Source organism: Acomys minous (genome assembly GCF_964271855.1).
Source record: "Acomys minous genome assembly, chromosome: 10".
NCBI classification, from domain to species: Eukaryota; Metazoa; Chordata; class Mammalia; order Rodentia; family Muridae; genus Acomys; species Acomys minous.
In genome coordinates this window covers 6707221-6725829 of record NC_140491.1, presented here as the reverse complement: position 1 = coordinate 6725829, position 18609 = coordinate 6707221, and the positions used below count along the sequence as shown (strand labels likewise).

At 45.8% G+C, this 18609-nt stretch overlaps 1 protein-coding gene across 1 annotated transcript in view; it reads right to left on the bottom strand.

Moving 5' to 3' along the window:
- UGDH (UDP-glucose 6-dehydrogenase) overlaps nucleotides 1–18609 on the bottom strand; it is a 23185-nt gene extending 4576 nt beyond the window's left edge. The window contains exons 1-8 of the mRNA XM_084797603.1: nucleotides 18380–18609; nucleotides 9322–9490; nucleotides 7132–7233; nucleotides 6555–6755; nucleotides 6237–6434; nucleotides 5309–5456; nucleotides 2305–2399; nucleotides 3–133 (exon numbers count right to left, since the gene is read on the bottom strand). Coding sequence (XP_084653729.1) covers nucleotides 3–133; nucleotides 2305–2399; nucleotides 5309–5456; nucleotides 6237–6434; nucleotides 6555–6755; nucleotides 7132–7233; nucleotides 9322–9483 — 1037 coding nt within the window. The 5' untranslated portion in view covers nucleotides 9484–9490; nucleotides 18380–18609. The remainder of the gene's footprint in view (nucleotides 1–2; nucleotides 134–2304; nucleotides 2400–5308; nucleotides 5457–6236; nucleotides 6435–6554; nucleotides 6756–7131; nucleotides 7234–9321; nucleotides 9491–18379) is intronic.

The window sequence follows — 18609 nt, the reverse complement described above, 5'->3', positions numbered from 1 at the left end:
ACCTGGTATCCCCAGTATCCTTTTTGAATGCGAACCCCAGGATAGCTATCTTCTTATCGGTCACTGTGTTAAACAGGCTGTCTATGATCCGAGACGCAAACCTCCTCCTCTGGTAGTCGTTCATGTCTATGACCTAAAAGCACAAATGTCAGTTTACAAAAAGGGTAGTGGGCGGCATGCATATGGTCTTACAGTAAATTCCACTGTAGAGCTGCACGGTTTACATGTTGATGACAAAGCTTACCAAACAGTTATTTGGATTTAAATCTGAAAATTTTAATTCCCCACCAATTGCCGAATGTGGTGGCGCACACCTTTAATCCTAGCATTTAGAAGGCAGTCACACCTGAGTTCAAGATGGCCTGATCTAGAGAGCAGCCAGGGTTATACAGAAAAACCCTGTCTTTTGAAAAAACAAACAAACAAAACAATAAGAAAACCCACCAATTCCCTTCCTTAGAGCCCTCCTGAAAATGTTCGTTTTCTTTTGGCTTGACCTGCCATGAGTTTAGCTGGGGTGGATGACAAGGTGGGGAACACAGCTAGGCTTGAATTCTGAAAGCATCAAGGCTGGTTTAAGGCACTCCCCCAGCTACCTTTCCTTAACTCCTGAGGAAATAAGGTGATGAGCAACCATCTCTCCAGGCCTTCCCTCAGGTGCTATGACTCACCATCCACCACAGCTCACCGTGGGAAGAAAATGGCTAAGAACAGACACAGCACAGAGGGTGGTGAGCGGCTTCTACACACACTGTGACACCGCAGTGCAGCTGTCCTAGAGCAAGAGCCAAGAGCTTCTGGCTGACCTACTAAGTTTAGGTTGCTGCTGACATGAGCAGAAGAGAAAAAGGAGGCTTTTTCTTTTTCTTTTTTCTGAGACAGGGTTTCTCTGTGTAGCCTTGGCTGTCCTGGACTCTCACTTTGTAGACCAGGCTGGCCTCAAACTCACAGTGATTCGCCTGCCTCTGCCTCCCGAGTGCTGGGATTACAGGCGTGCGCCACCATGCCCGGCAAGAGGAGGCTTCTTCAAAAGCTTCCAGGGACCATTTCAAGTCTTGGCAGCTTGAAAAAAAAAGCCCAGAAAGTATTGGAAAATCAGGACTTCATTTGCACTTTTTGCACAGTGAATGGCAAGATAAAGTCACCTGCTAGGTTGAGTGAAATACACAAAAACTGAGCCATTTTCACAGATTCACCTATAGCTGCTATTGCTGAAATCTGAAAGATTCCAGCTCAAGGAAAAACCATTTGAGAAAGGTGCATAACTTGGCCAGTACCTTGGGCAAACTGTCATTTCTTTAAAAAAAAAAAAGATTTATTTATTTATTTATTGTATATGGGTGCTTTATCTGCAGAAGAGGGCAGCAGATCACATTATAGATGGTTATGAGCCACCATGTAGTTGCTGGGAATTGAACTCAGGACCTCTGGAAGAGCAGGTGGCACTCTTAACCACTGAGCCATCTCTCCAGCATGAACTGTCATTTCTTAAAGACTATCTTCTCTCATCTAAAAATAGGGGCTACTGTCAGTGATAAGAATTAAATGAGATTCTGCATGCAAAGTGCCCCCAAAGAGTCTCCAGAATAAGCAAACATTTGATAAGCAGGAAGGGGTTCCTGTTTTAGCTCTGGGAACTGAAAGAGGGCAAGGACAGTATCCATAGATGCAAACCATTGAAAATATTACAATTCGGGTTCTTTAGTTTGACAGAAAAACATGCTTCATACCAAGCTCCAGGCTAGCCTGGACTACATAGTGAGACCTGTCTCTCACAATGGGCACGCCTGTAACTCTAGCTCTGGTGAGGAGGCAGCTTCTCAGCTACAGAGCAAGTTCAAGACCAGCCTGCTTACCTGAGTCAGACTCAAACACATACCGCCAAACACAGGGGATAACAGTACTTCCTGACTTATTCTAGGAGCAAATTCAGCTATAAAATGAGAAGTATTAATGTATCAAAAATGCCCATTACGGTAGACTAGGAAAAAAGACTAACTGAAACTGACACTCAGCCAGGTGTGGTGGCGCACGCCTTTAATCCCAGCACTCGGGGAGACAGAGGCAGGTGTATTTCTGTGAGTTCCAGGCCTGCCTGGTCTACACAGTGAGTCAAAAACAAATGAGGCTACGTAGGGAAACCCTGTCTCAAAAAACAACAAGAAGTAGAAAACAAACACTCATTCACTAAATCTGAAATAAATAAATTGAGTTCCTGGAACAACTTCTGTCAAAACCATTTCACCAAGGATGCCATATTTAATTAGAATCTAATCAGAAGCTATTGACTACAAAGATACATACCTGCTGCCAGTAACGAGCGACTTCGGGCAGATTCAGAGCCTCACAGAGATAAACCAAATTCAGAACATCTTTTTGGAAGCAGCTCCCACCAAAACCTGAGGGAACACAATAAACTGACAATGTTTTCAGGGAAAAGCCAGAAGCTATATCCTGTAGCAAAGCTTACACAATATTGACAACTTTTATTCAGATTTTAGTAAAATTCAGATAGCTGCTACATGGTGAGTTCAAGTCCAGCCTTGGCTACATGAGACCCTGTATCAAGATGAAAAAAATGGAAAAAGCAATTTATAAAACATGTGACATTTATAGGTAATCAGCTCTTCAAGTATTTACTAAATAGCTCCTCAACACAGTTTTCATTAAAGCTACATTTGACCTTTTTCCTTTTAAGAAAGTTTTCTTCTAACTTTTATGTGTGTTTTGCCTGCACGGACGTATGTGTGTCATCCTCAGAGGTTAGAAGAGGGACGGCTGGTTTAGGTGGCTATGGCACTGCTGGGAATAAACACGAGTCATCCACAGAACAACTGTTCTCAACACTGAGACATTCCCACTTGACCTTTCCTTTGCATTATCATCTACTCTGTCACTTATCTGGCATGATTGCCCTGCATCTCCTACTTTACTGCAGAGTTAGTAGACTTTAAGGTAAATGGCCAGATAGTAAACACTTCAGTCTTTGGGGGCCATAAAAGCCCTACCTCTGCAGGTCCATAGCAGCCAAAGACAAGAGATAGGCTGTGGGCATGGTATGACTATATTCCCAAAACACCTATTTATAAAAAGCTGTGGGGTAGATTTGGGACAAGGTGTGCTTGTCACCTTTGGGCTAGTACAATTCAGAGTACAGCAGAGAGGTAAGGACCTTAGTGTCAGGAACATCTGGCCTCAGTACTCTGTGATTCTGAGCATGTTACAAGCTTTGCCTGAGCCTCAATATTTTCTAAAAACAAAATCTCAGCACCTTCTTCTAGCCCATAAGCAGTAAAAACGCCAAGTGTAGCTTTGCATGTCTGCGTCCCTGGCTCGTGAAAGGTACAAACAGGAGGGGCAGGAGTCTGAGGCCAACCTAGACTACACAGCAAGGTTAAGGCCAATCTAGGCTGTAAGGAAACTGTCTTGAACAGGGTGGTGGTGGCGCACACCTTTAATCCCAGCACTTGGGAGGCAGAGGCAGGTGGATCTCTGTGAGTTCAAGGACAGCATGATCTACAAAGAGTTCCAGGACAGCCAGGGCTACACAGAAAAACTCTATCTCGAAGATGGGGGTGGGGTGGGGAGGGGTGGGGAACCAACAAAACTGTCTTGAAAGAAAAAGAAAAAAAAAACACTTAAAGGAGATAAAATACTGATGGTCCACAAAGTGAGTCCAGACAGCCAGGGTTACACAGAGAATGGAAAAACTAAAAAAAATAAAAAATAAAATAAAATAAATAACAAAAACAAAAACAAAAAAAAAACAAACAAAAAAAAACCCCACCATAACACATAATATGTCCTATGTAAACAATAGCTATTTTTATTATAGTTAAACATCAAAAAGAGCAAAGAAACCAATACTAGGAAGTGACATATAGCCTCAGAAATACTAGCTTGGTGTGAGTGTGTGTACATGTGTGTACACACCTGCTGCTGGGATTGAACATGAGGTCTTTTTGTTTTGTTTTCTTTTGTTTTGTTTGGCTTGGTTTTTTTCAAGACAGGATCTCTCTGTGTAGCCTTGGCTGTCCTTGACTCGCTTTGTAGACCAGGCTGGCCTCAAACTCACAGCAGTCCGCCTGCTTCTGCCTCCTGAGTGCTGTGATTAAAGGTGAACATGAGGCCTTGTACATGCTAGGCAAACACTCTAACACTGAGCCACGGCCTAACCCTCTTTGTGTATTTTTTTTTTTTAATTATGAGGCAGGGTTTCATAAGTTATGTGCTATAAAGTACTTTTTAGTGCTATAATACAGTCTTACTACCACAAATGATGAGAACTGACTACACAGCTGGTATAAAGTTGGATTTACAGATTGGCCTGAGGGCAAATACGCTGTGACCAAGCCAGGCGGCACATGCCGGAATCCCAGTTACCTTGGAGGCTGATGAAGGAGCATGGAAGACTCGTGGCCTGCCTGGGCTAAGCACAGCAAGTTCAAGGGCAGCCTGGGCAACGTGCCAGCAGAGGCTAGCCTCCACCTCCTGACACAGACGCCCAACTTCACGCCTTCTGTTAGCCCAATGGAAGGGTACTCTGTGGAAGTCGGTGGACAGCCTGAGGGAGTCTGCTCTCTCCTTTTAGCACGTGAGCTCAAACTCGTCACCAGGCGTGGAGACAGGCATGATCCTGTCAGCTACTCACTGAGCCACCTCATAGGCCTTAGATTTTTGGGGGGGTTTTGTTTTGTTTTGTTTTGCAAAACAGGGTTTCTCTGTGTAGCCTTGGTTGTCCTGGACTCTCTTTGTAAACTAGACTGACCTCAAACTCACAGAAATCAGCCTGCCTCTGCCTCTGTCTCCCGGGGGCTGGGATTAAAAGTGTGTATCACCAAGTCCAGCTGATATATTTTTTTAAGATTTATTTTATTTTATGTGTATGAATGTTTTGCCTGCATGTGTGTATGTGGTACATGCCTAATAAGTCATGAGAGCTTAGGATGCCCTGGAATCAGTGCTGGGAATTACACACTGGTCCTCTCTCTGCACAAGCAGCTGGTACTCTTAACCACCAAGCCATCTCTCCGGCCCCTTTACAATTAAAAAAAAAAAATTTTTTTTTTTCCGAGACAGGGTTTCTCTGTGTAGCTTTGGCTGTCCTGGAATTCCCTTTGTAGACCAGGCTGGCCTCAAACTCAGAGATCCGCCTGCCTCTGCCTGCAGAGTGCTAGGATTAAAGGCGTGTGCCTCCACCACCCAAGAATCTTTAAAAAAAAAAAAAATGTTAAATTTAAAAACAAAGATCTTCTATAAACCTAGAAGCTTTAGTAACCTATCTGGTGTAGAGGAAAAATTTCCTTACCCACACTGGCCTTTAGGAACTTATTTCCAATTCTTTGGTCCATCCCAATAGCTGTGGCCACTTCTTCCACATCAGCCCCTGTTGCCTCACACAGAGCACTTATGGAGTTGATGCTGCTGATCCTCTGTGCAAGAAAAGCATTTGCTGCCTTTAAATAAAAGAGAAACGAGAGAAGATGATGAGTGAAAAGCTACTCATGTGTCAGTATATTTCATTGAGATCATACAAGTCAAAAAAGCAGACATAAGAGCTATTGATGGAGACACTAAGACGGAGAGGTACTAAGAGATACTGACGGGTGCATTTTGAGGAAACAGTGGAAGTCTGGTTAGAAAACACAATTTCAAAAGGTATAACTGGGTGGACATGGTGGCGCACGCCTTTAATCCCAGCACTTGGGAGGCAGAGGCAGGTGGATCGTTGTGAGTTCAAGGCCAACCTGGTCTACAAAATCCAGGACAGCCAAGGCTACACAGAGAAGCCCTGTCTATTTATTTATTTATTTATTTATTTTTATTTTATTTTTCCAAGACAGGGTTTCTCTGTGTAGCCCTGGCTATCCTGGACTCACTTTGTAGACCAGGCTGGCCTGGAACTCACATGGATCCACTTGTCTCTGCCTCCCAATTGCTGGGATTACAGGTGTGCACCATCACGCCCAGCTAGAAACCCTGTCTTGGAAAACTAAATAGAACGACTAATTTGAAGTGCAGAGAGCCTGACCAACAGGCAAGGCCTTAGTTTTAATCCTCAGCACTAGGGGAAAAAAAAAGCAAAATAAATATCTTAAGTGTGTGCGTGTGCATGTGATCCCCACAGTCAGGCAGCTGAGGCAGGATTTTGAGCTTGACACTGGCCTGAGTAACATCGGACACCCTGCCTAAACACAGTAACAGATGTAATGACATGTTGCAAGCTGTGCACTAACCAGCTTGGAAAGCTCTGAGGACCACGTGTTGGTGGTGAGGATCTTTTCCTTGGGAACCCAGTGCTCATACACAGCACAGAGTGCCCGAACAGCTTTCTGGCCCTCTGGGGTCTCATCCCCTCCAATCAGGACTCTGTCTGGGTTCTTCAGGTCCTTGATGGCTGTTCCCTCTGCCAGGAACTCAGGGTTAGACAGCACCTACAAGGACAATACAAAGTTTCAAGCTGGAAGGAATTGTGGGTAACTTTAAAGCTTCAGTCTTGACCTAAGAAAAATCAGATTCTAGTGGGGTGTTTTTGTTTTTGTTTTTCTTCATACCTGTAAGTTCAAGTTGGGCTTTGTGTTGGCATCAAATATGCGGCGGATGCTCTCTGCTGCCCGCACAGGGACCGTACTTTTCTCAGTCACGATTTTGTACCCATTGGAGTTTTGCACAATGCGTCGAGCACAGGCTTCAATATACTTGAGATCTGCTGCCCGTCCTTTCCCCATCCCGTAGGTTTTGGTTGGTGTATTCACCTAGTAAGAGCATTTGGGGTGAAGAGCAGAGTGCCTGTGAAGACTGCCCAGTGCTTTCAAAACACAGCCCCTGACTACCAGTTAACTAACCGACAGCAGTCACGGTCTTCGCTCTCACAGATACAACCTCTGACATAAACAGCTGAGGCACCCAGAGAACTCCTGTGGAGAAGCTGCGTCCATGTACCAGATACAGCAAAAGCAGGCAGGCTCCAGCTAAAGCCAGGAGCCAAACATGAACTCAAAGCTGCTCACTCTAAAGGAGCGCCTGCCTATCCGGTCCAATTGTTATCATGGTTAAGAGCACTTGCGGCTTAATACCAAGTAAGACAATGAAGCTTCTTTTAAAAACCCCACAGCAAAGCAAACTACTTACAGAAATAAACACTAGATCGGCTTCCCTAATGGCATCATCAATATTGGTAGAAAAAAATAGGTTTTTCCCTCGACAGGACTCAACCACTTCTTTTAGTCCAGGCTAGAGAAGGGAAAAAGGAAAAGGAGTTAAACACACAGTATTTCCAGTCCTGAGATGAACAGGAAGAACCACCTTTGTCCAGGGGAAAGTTGTGCTGCAAACTAAAGGTCTAGATTTCCAAGTTGTATCTTTAGACTAGCTGAGGACTGCTGGGCGTGGTAGTGCACACCTGCAGCCCTGACACACTTAGGAGGCTGAGGCAAGGCTGAGCTGCACAGAGAATGTGAAGTCACACCAGCTACTCTGGGAGGTTCTGTGAGAACCAAAAAAAGAAATAAGGGGGAATCGTACACAAAGCACAGTCAGTAAGGATGTCATCACTAAATGAAGCAAAGTTGAACTTGCACAATCAAAGATCAGCCACCTTAAAATGCTTTGTCATTATTTACCATGTACCTGGGTGATACATTAACCATTAACTCATTATCCTTCAAGGCCCTATGACTTCAAGCACACTTTCTGCACCGTCATTATGAATGCAGTCCTCTCCGCCTCATGATTCACACTACAGAGTGGCTGCAAACATACTTACTTTATACAAACAGACAGACATGTATTTTTCTAAGCCCTACTATTAAAAAAACACTGAAAATCTTTACTTTTTCCATGCAATTTTATTGGTGATATATTTACGTTAAAATTTGAGCCGGGCATGGTGGTGCACGCCTTTATACCCAGCACTGAGGAGGCAGAGGCAGGTGGATCTCTGTGAGTTAAAGGCCAGCCTGGTCTACAGAGTGAGTCCAGGACAGCCAAGGCTACACAGAGAAACCCTGTCTCAGTGGGGGGAAATTTTTGAGAACCAGGTGGTAGTGGTGCAAGCCTTTAATCCCAGCACTGGGGAGGCAGAGGCAGGCGGAGATCTGTGAGTTCACTGCCAGCCTGCTCTACAGATCAAGTTCCAGGACAGCCAGAGCCACACAGTGAAATCCTGTCTCAAAAACCCAAACCAACCAAACAAACATTTTACAGGAGAATGTGTGTGTGCCATGGTGTTCATGTGGAGGTCAGGAGACGGCCATTGGGAATCAGTTCTCTCTCTCCCTTCATGACGCAGGCCCCAGGATCAAACTCAGGTCTTCAGGTTTGACAGCAATGCCTTTCTCAGCTGAGCCCTCATCTCCCTAGCCCTGAAGCCTTTTAACGTAAGACTTTGGAGGAGCCATAACCATAAACTCATACACCTGGAACTCACAGAGATCTGCCTCTGCCTCCTGAGTGCTGGGATTAAAGGCGTGAGCCACTACTGCTTGGCACCTTTCTCTCTCTCTCTCTCTCTCTCTCTCTCTCTCTCTCTCTCTCTCTCTCTCTTTTTAAATGTATATGAGTGCTGTTTTCACGGATACCAGAAGAGGGAGTCAGATTCCATTACAGATGGTTGTAAGCAACCAAGTGGTGACACATCAGGATTTTTATTGTATACTTTTGGCTTTTTGCTCATGAAATAGCCCAGGCTAGCCTGGAACTCACTATATTTCAATAATCCTCCTACCTCAGCCCCTCAAGTACTTGGATTATAGGCATCAACTACCACACCTTGTTTGTTTGTTTTTTCTTTTTTTAAAGATTTATTTTATATATATATATATATATATATATATATATATATATATATATATATATATATATATGAGTGCTCTAACTGCATACTAGAAGAGGGCATCAGATCACATTATAGATGACCATGAACTACTATGTGGGTGCTGGAAATTGAACTCAGGACCTCTAAAGAGCAAACAGTGTTCTTAACCACTGAACCATCTCTCCAGACTGTTTCTTTTTCTTATTATCTGGAACCCAAGGCTGTATGTCAGCTAGTCAAACTAGCATGAGCTATATCCTAGAGCTATGCAGAGCCTTTGCATTGTTTTGAGGCAAGGTCTCTCTGTGTTGTGCTGTTTGGCCTTAAACTAGCTACGTAGACCAGGCAGACCTTAAACTTCCTTCATCCTCCTGAGAGCTAAGGTTACAGGTGTTAATATCACACCCAGCCAATTGGTTGCAGTTACAGATTTCACAATAGTATAAAATAACTAACCAACACAGTAAGAAAACAGCAAGCATAAAACTATCCAATATATAATTTACCTCATAAATAGGAAGGGTTGGAGAATTCCACGCATTGATTCTTGACTCATTGACATCAACAACTGTTACTCTGATTTCTGGGCACATATGAGCAATGACACTGCATGTGGGCCCGCCAACATAGCCCGCACCAATGCAACAGATCTTCTTAATTTCAACCATGACTGAACTAAAAGGAAATGAAGAATGTTTCAGCATTGAAAACAGAAAATCTGGACAAATCACTGGCATATTCATCATAAACTGTCAGCTATCTGGAACCATTCCCCACCTTTACTCATTGGAATTACGAAAACTCTGAGTGAAAAATAACATCCCAATTAGATGACTCGCCCTCTTCTCCATTGTGCTAGCATGAAAGAGCTAAAGTTTATAACAACTGGCATTACTGCACAAGCCATAAAATTATGATGTCTGGGCTGTGCTGACACACTCCCTTAGTCCAAGCACGCGGGAGACAGAGGCAGGCAGATGTGAGTTCTACAGCCTGGTCTACAATGTGAGTTCCAGGGCTACACAGAGAAAGCTCCGTATTAAAAATTTTAAAAGAACAAGAAGAAGGAGGCGGAGGGTGTCTAAACCAGGGTAGCCTGAATTGCAGAGAGAAAGCCCCAGGACAAATGTATACACATCAGCGCAGTTCTCACTTATATGTGAGCCTACAAAGGTGAGTATTCCAAAAGGTTTATACGGTCACAGATGTTAAGATTAGTTAAGATCAGACCTGGCCTCAAGGATTATGCTCCTGCTCGGCTTAATCATCCCTCAAGAAGCGTGTGTGTAACTAAATTCCCAAGTGCTGGTAGGTGGGGCATACAAGCTGGAGGGCTTCACTCTCCGAGTGGATTAATGCCTATTATAAAGGGCTTTGGCTATGAGTTTCATCTCATGTTCTTTGTTCTTCCGCCATGGAGTGACACAGCAAAACAGGCGGGTGCCAGATGTCAGCCCCTCCATCTTGGTTTTGCCAACCTTTAGTAGCCCAAGCCAATAACTTCCTGTTCATTATAAACCATCCATTTCAGGTGTTGTTCTAGCAGCAAATATGGACCAAAATGTCCCTTAAATACTTAATTGGCATAACATTATTTTTTGGGTACTGAACAATAATCTTGAAACTCTATTACAACTTCAACACAAAACAGGACAAGGCTAAAGGAAAGCAATTTTCAATGCTTTTGCGTGTGTGCTGGTGTGCACACCTGTGTGTGGGCATGCAAGGGCCTGAGGCCACTTCATGTTCGCATATTGCTCTTCACCTGAGACAGGGTCTTGCTGAGCCTAGAGCTTGCTGTTGTCTAGCGAGGCTGACTTCCCAGCCATACCGTCTCTGGCCCTCAGGCCTGGGTCACAGCTGTGGACGGCATAGTAGCTTTTACTAGATGCTGGAGTCCAAACTCTGATCTTCCGGCTCTCACGGCAAGTACTTTACTGCCTTGCTATCTCCCTATCCCAGAAAAGTAATTTCTGCAGTTATCAATATTGTTGCATTGATTTTGCTAACTTTTCACCAGGCATTGGTGAAATGACTGACTCTCAATATTTACAAGGCACTCAGGAGGCAGAGGCAGGTGGATTGCTGTGAGGTTGAGGCCAGTCTGGTCTACAATGCAAGTCCAGGCAGCCAAGGCTACACAGAGAAGTCTTGAAACACCAAAAAAAAAAAAAAAAAAAAAAAAAAAAAAAAAAAAAAAAGGTTTACAAGGAATTGACTTATGTATATGAATGTCTGGTTATTCACTATATCTACCAACAAAATGACCCATTGCTTCTGTTTCTGCCAAGGTCTCAGACAACACTGAATCCAACCCATTCACACAACCCAAAGAAAAGAAAAACAGTAATCAGAGGCTTAACAGTTTTTTGTGGATCCCTGCATGGATCAGAGAAGGTACTCTGGGTTAGCCTAATGACAGTGCTTCATAAGAAAGTATCTGTGTGTCAGTGGAAATGGTTACCCAGCATGTGTGAGGTGACAGTTAGATTCTTAGTACTGCAAAAATTGAAACTCCACAAGGATTTAGTTCCCTAAACAGACAAGCCTCAGAATTTGAGAACTCTACTTAGAAAGTATCATTGTGTCCTGCAACTTTGTAGAACAGGAACTCACAGCCATCCACCTGCTTCTGCTGCTCAAGTGCTGGGGGTAAAGGCCTGTACCACCAAATCTCTAGAAAGTATTCTTAATAATATCCATAAAAATACATTTGGGGGTGGAGCCAGCTCTCTCCTTCCACCACATGGATCCCAGGACTGAATTTAGGTCCTCAGGCTTGGTGGCAAGAGCCTTTCCCGGCTGAGCCAGCACCACAGTAAGATGCTACAAGGAAACACGGGTGAAGGAGCTTCACTTCTGCCCCATCCCGCGAATGCGCTTCTGCAGGCAGCGCCCTGTTCCTTGTGTATGCTCCCATGCTCCTTTGCGTGTGCACTGTGATCTTTTTGAGAAAGGGTTTCTCTATTACGCAGCTCTCTGCTGGAATTCACTATGTAGACCAGGCTAGACTCAGACTCAGAGGTCTGCCTCCCGAGTGCTGAGATTAAAGGTGTGCACCATCATGCCTGGCATAGTCTTATTTCTGAATTGAAGAAATGTCAGTCTCTACACTTGGCTTTTTTTTAATATTTCATTTATTTATTTTCTGTATATGAGTGCTCTATCTACATGTATACCTGCAGGCCAGAAGAGGGCATTAGAGGGTAAAGATGGTTGTGAGCCACCATGTGGGTGCTGGGAATTGAACTCAGGACCTCTGGAAGAGCAGTCAGTGCTCTTAACCGCTGAGCCATCTCTCCAGCCCCGGCTTTTTTTTTTTTTTAACTTACTGTGTTCTACAGTCACATCCTCACCTTTAATGGTTATGCTGCCTTCCTCTATGTGGATACACTTACCAGGAAATATTAAAACCAAGTCTAGTACATTCCTTAATTGCCTGAGTGAGTTAAAAGTTCTGTATTAGCAGTTGTGACTCTACAGAAACAAAACATTCTATTACATTTTCAGAATTGCAAGACTTGATTCAGTAAAAAATAGCAAAGGTACCCAAGCTGACTTCTGGCAGTCAGCCATCTTTCCTTGCCTCACCCATCTTTGCTTCGCCTAGTAGCTAGTCTAAGTGGATGGAAAAGATGATGTTGAGAACACTACGTGTGTGGCGAAGCTCCAAGGAATCCTCTGAAACTCTCCTCCCTGTAGGGAGACATGCTTCCAACCCTCACTGCGGCTGTCCCTCCCTCACTGCGGCTGTCCCTCCCTCACTGCGGCTGTCCCTCCTCCACTGCGGCTGTCCCTCCTCCACTGCGGCTGTCCCTCCTCCACTGCGGCTGTCCCTCCTCCACTGCGGCTGTCCCTCCTTCACTGCGGCTGTCCCTCCTCCACTGCGGCTGTCCCACCCTCACTGCGGCTGTCCCTCCTCCACTGCAGCTGTCCCTCCTCCACTGCGGCTGTCCCTCCTCCACTGCGGCTGTCCCTCCTCCACTGCGGCTGTCCCTCCTCCACTGTGGCTGTCCCTCCTCCACTGCGGCTGTCCCTCCTCCACTGCGGCTGTCCCTCCTCCACTGCGGCTGTCCCTCCTCCACTGAGGCTGTCCCTCCTCCACTGCGGCTGTCCCTCCTCCACTGTGGCTGTCCCTCCTCCACTGCGGCTGTCCCTCCTTCACTGTGGCTGTCCCTCCTCCACTGCAGCTGTCCCGCCCTCTATACAAGGGAAGCTTGTACATCTGGTCTCAGCAAAATTCCTTCAAGTTGTTCCAGTGCTTGGTCCTTTCCCCACTGCAAAGAGTAATGTTTGTAAGCAGGGTGTGGTGGCACATAGCTTTGGTCCCAGAACTTGGAAAAGTGGTTCTCTGAGTACGAGGCCAGCCTAGTCTACAAAGTGACTCCAGGACAGCCAGGGCTACACCCACACAGAGAGACCCTATCTGGAAAAACCAAAAACCAACCAAACAACAACAAAATAAAAACCAAAAGAACAAAAAGGAAAAGAAAGAAATCATATTCAAGTAAAGTGGCTCAATGATAAAAAGATAATCAGCTAGAAGGTTCTGAGTTCAAGGAAGGATGAGGATGAAGCAGGACCCATGAGAAGGTCCAGAGAATAAAGCAAGCCTAATGCCCTGAGTCCCTGGAACCCACATAGGGTGGAAGGAGGAAACTGGCTCCTGACCGTTGCCCTCTGCTCTGACCTACACACACACACATACACACACACTCACATAAACATATACACACATACACACACACACACACACACACACACACACACACACTAATTAACAAAAATTCAGAGGAAAAAAGGAAGAAGAGGACTAGAAGAGTCATCTCAATGCAGGAGTTGAGCCTAAAGAAGGGCAGGACTTAAGGGGAGAAAAGAAAACCAGGAAGAACATTCTAGAGAACAGTAAAAGAATAAGCACAGAGAAGTGAGAAGAGCCACTCAGTGGAGTAAAGCAGACAGTACAAAGGAATGTGAGAGGCAACACTTGCTGCCAACTAGGGAACAAGCTCATTACAAGTGGCTCCTGAACGCCTCTCTCAGGAGAGCAAGACAGAAACAATCTAGTAGCACCTACATTGTTGAATGGAACCATCATAATTAGAGGCACTGCTACAACCACAACCTGTCCCGTGTTAGGGGAGGAGGGCGTGTACAGCACGGTGGGGTGGGGCACAAGACCACAGAGTATTTGATGTGATATTCACTTTTATATAACAGAACAGTGACATGGAATCTAGAGAAGAGAAATTTTCTGGTTCCAGGGAAGTGGGGACAGGAATAAAATTTTCCAGGCTTAGACTGCATATTTCCTCAAAATTCTCTGTTCTGATGCTTTATGAATTCCAATTCCCAGAAGCTACACTACCTACCAGACACAGATGGCCTAGATTTCAGGTACAAGAACAGTTGATCCTCTGTCCCCACAGGTTCTACACCCACAGAATCAGGTTGTGTGTGTGTGTGTGTGTGTATAAAATTGGAGGCCAAGTGTAACTGCACACATCTTTAATCCTAACACTAAGGAAGCAGAGGCAACCTTGAGGACATCCTGATCTACATTTTAAGTTCCAGGCCAGTCATAGCAACATAGTAAGACTCTATCTTTAAAAAAAAAAAAAAAAAGGTTATATCTCTAATGAATATGTATGAATATGTATAGACTTTTTTCTTCTTTTCCCCATTACGTTAGGCATTGCTTTTATTGTTTGTTTTGAGGCAAGGTCTCCCTAGGCAGCCTAGGCTAGCCTAGAACTTGCTATGTAGCCTGGGCTAGTCTGGTGCTCAGGAACACCTCTACCAAGCTAGGATTACAGTATGTGCCATGATGCTCCGTTTATTAGGTATTATATGTAACCTAGAGATGATTTAAAGTATACAGCAGCACATGCATAGGCTACAGGAAAATAAATACAGCAGCATTTTATTTAAAGGACTTGAGCATTCCCAGATTTGGGCATTTGCAGTAGTCCTGGAACCAATCTCCCAGAGATACCAAAGGATCACTGTCCAGGCCCTGCAGCAAACTCCGCTACTGTGACAGCAAAGTTCCACTGTAGTGTATCCGCTCCGTCTCTTCGGAAGCTGCATAACACAAACCAACATCTAAACCCCGATGAACTCTGGGCTTATAGGTTCATCTTCAAGCTTCGGAAGACTGACCAGAACTACCACATACCAAGACATCCTTCCAGGCTGGAGAGACGGCTTGGTGGCTATCATCACTTGCTGTTCTTCCAGAGGACCTAGCTCAAGGCCCAGCACCACACAGTGACTCACAACCATCCACGACTCCAGTTTCAGGGGATCTGGTGCCTTCTAAACACAGGTACCAGGCATGGACGTGGTGTAGACACGCACGCAGCCAAAACACCCAAACACATAAGAAAGACACCTGCTTCCCTCCCTAATTAGACTATCTAGTAATTAGAATTTCTGAGTAGTGTTTGTTGGTCCAGAGGATCTTACAGGGTTACAACTTAATTCCATAGCCAAGAAGTTACAGCTACTGAGACGGCCTATGCCCTCAAGCTCAAACAGGACTTACTTTGTTAACATTTGGAAGCATAGAACAAATGTGTATATGGAAGGAAACTCGCGGGCTTAGGGAGTTCCTATTTAATAAGGCGCCTCAAGGCTAGAAAATAATTAGGTTGATTGATTTATTTAATATTGATGTACAACGCATGGGTGCCTGGGAGCTAGGTGGGTGTGAGCCACCAGTGTGAGCGCTGGGAATCGAACCCGGGTCCCCGGTTAGCAGAACAAGGGCTCTTTAGCCGCTGAGGCATCTCTCCAGCGCCAAGGCTGGCGGCCCTTCCGAGCTGCTGCTCACCGCTAGACCTGTGACACCTAGTATGGCAATCCCTCGCTGGGTACTGAGTGAGCAACTCTGCATGAGCCTCTAGTTTTACAGACTTGGTGTTCCATAGCTTCAGTTAAGATACTTTACAGTGAGCAGGTGACTACCTTCTCTAGCCACCTAAAGAACGGCATCAAGTTACTGCTAATATTATGGCTTACAGATTAAACCCAGGGCCTCGAGCATCGCAGGTACACATTCTACCCCTGTGTTCCGCCCCCTAGGTCTCAAGTTACTTCTCTGCCTTCATTTCAAGACCCTAATCCAGGGTTCTTGCTAAGCAGCAGTTCCGGCGGCAGCTGCATCTGTGCGGTAGAATTGGATATGCCACCGCCATTTTGTGTTTTCTCTCCTCCACTTCCTTCTTCCCCTCCTCCCCTCACACACCCACTTCTCTCTCTCAGCAAGGTTTCACTCTGCAGCCCAGGCTGACCTGGAACTGGTGGTGATCCTTCTGCCTCAACCTCCTGGGAACTGATTGGAGGCATGAGCCATTACACTTGGCTTTTGATGAGCTGGTCTTCATTTTGGGCTGGTATCCTTGCCTCGCTAGTTTTCATATGACGTACAGTGAATACATGACCATGGAAGGAAATTTACTTAAGAAGATAGATACCCAATCAATGCAAGTGAAATCAAGTCACTTGGAAGTTTCAATAAAAGCATCAATAAACTTTAATATGGAGGTTGATACAATGTTATCAGTATAGTTTCTATGACACAGATATTTTCTGATTCTGCTTTCTTTTTCATAAGTTCACAATTTTCATAGTTTTAGTGTTTTGTGTGTAGTATGCAGGCCCTGGCACATGTCTGATGACAACTTCTGGGCTCCAAGCTTTCCTTTCACTGTGGGTTCTGGGGATCAAACTCAAGGCTGTCAGGCTCGTGCAGGAAGTCTTTTACCAGCAGGCCCATCTCACCATTTTTTAGTTCTACTTGTATTTCCAAGCCAGGCTGTGGTGGCACGAGCCTTTTTTCCCAGCACTCGGGAGGCAGAGGCAGGCGGATCCCTGTGAGTTCAAGGCCAGCCTGGTCTACAAAGCAGTCCATGACAGCCAAGGCTACACAGAGAAACCCTGTCTCAAAAAAACAAAAATTAAAAAAAGAACTCTATTTGTATATCCACCCTCTCTCTGCCCCTCACTGTGTTGACAAAAAAGCAGGCCTGCTTGCTTACTGAATAGGTCATTCTGAAATGAGCCCTCACCTCTGCATTTTGGGAATCACAATATACCACCCCATCCTAAAACTACTGTTCATGTAAAATCTCATAAATTCAGATAAACACTTCAACCTACAAGACGTCACTAACAGCCAGCAAACGTCCTACACTGCAATCTGAGCAGAATATACAATCCATCTGCCACCCCTTTCCACCGTTACTTAAGGACTGAACAGCAGGCGAGATAGGCAGCTGGATACACCAGCCTCACTCAGTCGTTTCCTGGAAGCTCACTTAAAGGACGCCTGTTGGGGGGGGGGGGCACGGGGGAAACTACTGTGAAAGATTGTTAATTTTATGTATCAAGGGAATGATACAAAGCTGTAGAAATAGGAGGAAAGATAGGGCATGCCCAGTGGTTAGAGATTTTATTGAAAGCAATACAGAGATGAAAGGGTCCGGGCACGTATTTTCCAAACCAGGTTTGCGTGGCGTTCAGCTCAGACTAGAAGCTGAGTTCTCAAAAGCACAGCTCAGGGCAGAAACACTCAGCTCTTTCAAGCCCAGAACCCCTCAGACGAAACAGACCAGACTACTGTTCTCCATTTCTTAGGAGATTTTTTTAAAAAGTCAAAGACTGGTCTTTGAGGTGAGTGGATGAACAGTTAGTCCTCTGTGTACCCCACGTATGAGCTCTCTCCTAGCTAGCCCCTCCTTTCTCTACCAGATTTTCCAACTCTACTCAAATTATTTTATACGCAGTACGTGAAGATTTTCAAGATGTCACACACACACACACAAAAACATGGTCCCTGCAGCCCCCCAAAAAAGCCTTCCTGCCGGGTAATAGTGGTGCACATCTTTAATCCCAGCACTTGGGAGGCAGAGGCAGATGGAAAGAGAGTTCGTGGCCAGCCTGGTCTACAGAATGAGTTCCAGGATAGCCAAGGCTACACAGAGAAACCCTGTCTCGAAAAACCAAAAAAGAAAAAAGGCCTTCGCTGACATCAAGTCCAAGCCTCCGTGCAGAGGCCAACAATGGACTACAGGAGCTGCCCCCCCCCCCGCCCCGACACCCTCCCCTCCTCCCGCCAAGAGATTAGGATAAATGCCTGATGGATTCGTCTTCAAGGGGCTTTAGGGTTTTGCTTTTTCCACTTAGGGGCTACCATAGGAGAGCAGCGGGCCCCCCAGGTGAGCAGACTGTAATCCCCAACAAAGCCTAGGACTGTGAGGCGCCCATTAGGCCCCAGGGAGAGGACCCTTTTTCCTTCTGGGGACCCTTTGGCTTTCTGAAGCCGCGGGACAATCTCGTTCGTTTCAAATCGGAAACTGGGGAGAATGAGAGCGGGCTTGAAGTCGCACGACTTGTGAATCAAAAGCCTGGCTCGCCTGACCTCCTGCAAGCCCACGACGTGATTCCCGCCGGGCCCTAAAGAGAGGAGACCAGGGTGGTGGTGCGGTCCAGGGAGCGGCCGGGGACCCCGCGCGCGCCCCGGCCGCGAGAAGGGGGCATCCCGCGGGGACCGGTGCTTACCCACTTCCAAGGCCGGAGCTCGGCGGCCGCTCGGATCCCGCTCGCCCCGCAGGCTCCACACACCGCTTCGCCCGCCGCTGCCCGAGTCCGGGGCCCGCGGCCGTATTTAAATGCTTCCACCCGGGAAGGCGGAGGCTTCATTACCCCGCAGCCAGGCCTTCCCAGACTCTGAACCCAGCCACCGCCCCGCCTCCCTCCGCCCCAGGCTGCCCAGACAGGCCTCTATTTCC